Source organism: Trichinella spiralis, assembly GCF_000181795.1.
Source record: "Trichinella spiralis strain ISS 195 chromosome Unknown Scfld6517, whole genome shotgun sequence".
Lineage (NCBI taxonomy): Eukaryota > Metazoa > Nematoda > Enoplea > Trichinellida > Trichinellidae > Trichinella > Trichinella spiralis.
This window is the reverse complement of record NW_003533456.1, coordinates 82-1,937: the sequence shown is the minus strand read 5'-3', so window position 1 is coordinate 1,937 and position 1,856 is coordinate 82. Positions and strand designations below refer to the sequence as shown.

The 1,856-nt window shown below is 34.2% G+C and overlaps 1 protein-coding gene across 1 annotated transcript; it reads left to right on the top strand.

Moving 5' to 3' along the window:
• Positions 1-149: 149 nt before the first annotated feature.
• Positions 150-1,215, top strand: Tsp_12731 (FACT complex subunit SPT16). The gene is made up of 3 exons (XM_003366122.1): positions 150-334; positions 518-563; positions 1,102-1,215. The coding sequence occupies exons 1-3, from the start codon at positions 150-152 to the stop codon at positions 1,213-1,215; spliced, it is 345 nt and encodes a 114-aa protein (XP_003366170.1).
• Positions 1,216-1,856: the final 641 nt, after the last annotated feature.

The window sequence follows — 1,856 nt, the reverse complement described above, 5'->3', positions numbered from 1 at the left end:
GCTTCTTTGTGAAAAACAGTTGAACAAACGAGCAACTTTATGCATGAATTGATGCAGCGTTCAAACGGGATGATTGAGCTTGAAATTCCGCTTTTCAAAGTCAGCACGTTTAGACCGGACTGGCCGGCTGGCTAGTCGGGTTGTGGAGAATGAACTGCACCACCACTACCATTACCACACCACCACTGCTACCATCATCATCATCACCACCATTACCACCAAACAGTAGCAGCAGCAGCAGCAGCAGCAGGGCGTGGTCGGTCGTCATGAGACAGATCGATGATGATGCATGCTCTTGGCTAGCTGCGAGTTTCACACTTTCAACTCTGATGGGGTATTTTTATTGTTCTAACTAATCAATCCTCATTGTTGGGATATTATTTATTTTTATTTAAATTGGCATGCATAAATCCATACATCAGTGTATAATGTATTTGTGTGTGTGTGTGTGTGGAAAATTAGAATTCATTTATTGTATTTTTGCTTTTTTTTAAAATTTAATTTATTGCAATTCCAGAGAGAATATTTTCATTTTAATATATCCAGAATATTTTCTACAACTGGTATGTGTCCGCTTCTGTTGACCTGTTTTTAATTTTGAACATCTCTTGGCAATGTATTTTCACATTTGACACAGTGGTTTGTTGCTTTGGGCGAAAATGATCCAACTTAACCGAAGCTGAACGTGCACAGTAGGAATCATCCCGTATTTCTCAGCTTCAAATTTCATTCGCAAAATTGCTATTGCTATTTTTAATTCATAATTTTCTTTTTCTTAATTTTATATTAATTTGAATTTATTATTCGTTAATTTTTGTGTTTTTATTCAGATAAATTTGAACTGATTGATCACTGCTCTGTGTTTTTTATAGTGGGCCAAAAAAAGAACTGATAAATCATTTTATAGTTAGATATTATTCACAATTTGTTAATTTTGTGACACTACGTGAAGTTGATTTTATTGTTGTGAAATTTGCTTTTTCTATATTTGAATATATGAATATATGCTTGGTGTTTTGTTTTTGTTAGCAATAATCTAAGTAATTTTTAAAAGAAGTATTTTGCTTTAGTTAATAATAATAATAATAATAATAATTCTAGGGTTGTTGTTTTCTGATTTTTGTACGTCTCAAAAAACAACAAGTAAGCAATACAACGAACTCTAGCAGTAGTCGTAGTAGTAGTAGTGGTGGTGGTGGTGGTGGTGGTGGTTGATTTGTGAGGGGCAACTAATTTCTGAACAATTGAATATAAAAGTTTGGTTGCATTTGAAAAGCAACGAATTATTGATTTTCCACTCAGTCTTTTAATTGTTGTTTAATTTCACTTTTCGTTTGTTATTTATCGAATTTTTCATTTCACGCAAAATGGAGAGGACGAAGTGTGTTTGTTGTTGTGTATGCTGTATAATTATTCATAGTTTGAATTTGCATTCACATCGACTGTTTTTGATGCACCGCGGTTGTTCCATTTTTGCAAATTGCTGTCTCTGTACACGAAACAGGATCTTTGTTTTATGACTAACTTGTGCTTGCATAGATGAAGGGAAAATGTTTTCTTTTTGTTGTTTTTTTTGATGCTTGCTTGCTTACTTCTTTTCGGCTATACCCCGCGGCCATTGTTGTCCACAACACCCGAATCGTTTGCGTGGAGAATTTGAGAAAAGGTATTATTATCCCCACTTCTTCACCATCAATTATGTCTACAAAATGTGACGAATAGCAGTTGGGCAATTTCTGCACATATTTATGTGTTCATTGTTCAAAATGGTTCCCATTTTGTGTATTTATGCAAATGATTATCAGAGAAAGGCAGAAACGATCTTCTTCAGCTTACCTTATCTTACTGTTTATCAA

Coding starts and splice junctions, on each gene's coding strand:
- Tsp_12731 (XM_003366122.1), top strand. CDS start 150: ATGAACTGCACCACCACTACCATTACCACACCACCACTGCTACCATCA. Junction 335..517: donor ACACTTTCAACTCTGATGGG/GTATTTTTATTG, acceptor TTGCAATTCCAG/AGAGAATATTTTCATTTTAA. Junction 564..1,101: donor CAGAATATTTTCTACAACTG/GTATGTGTCCGC, acceptor TAATAATTCTAG/GGTTGTTGTTTTCTGATTTT.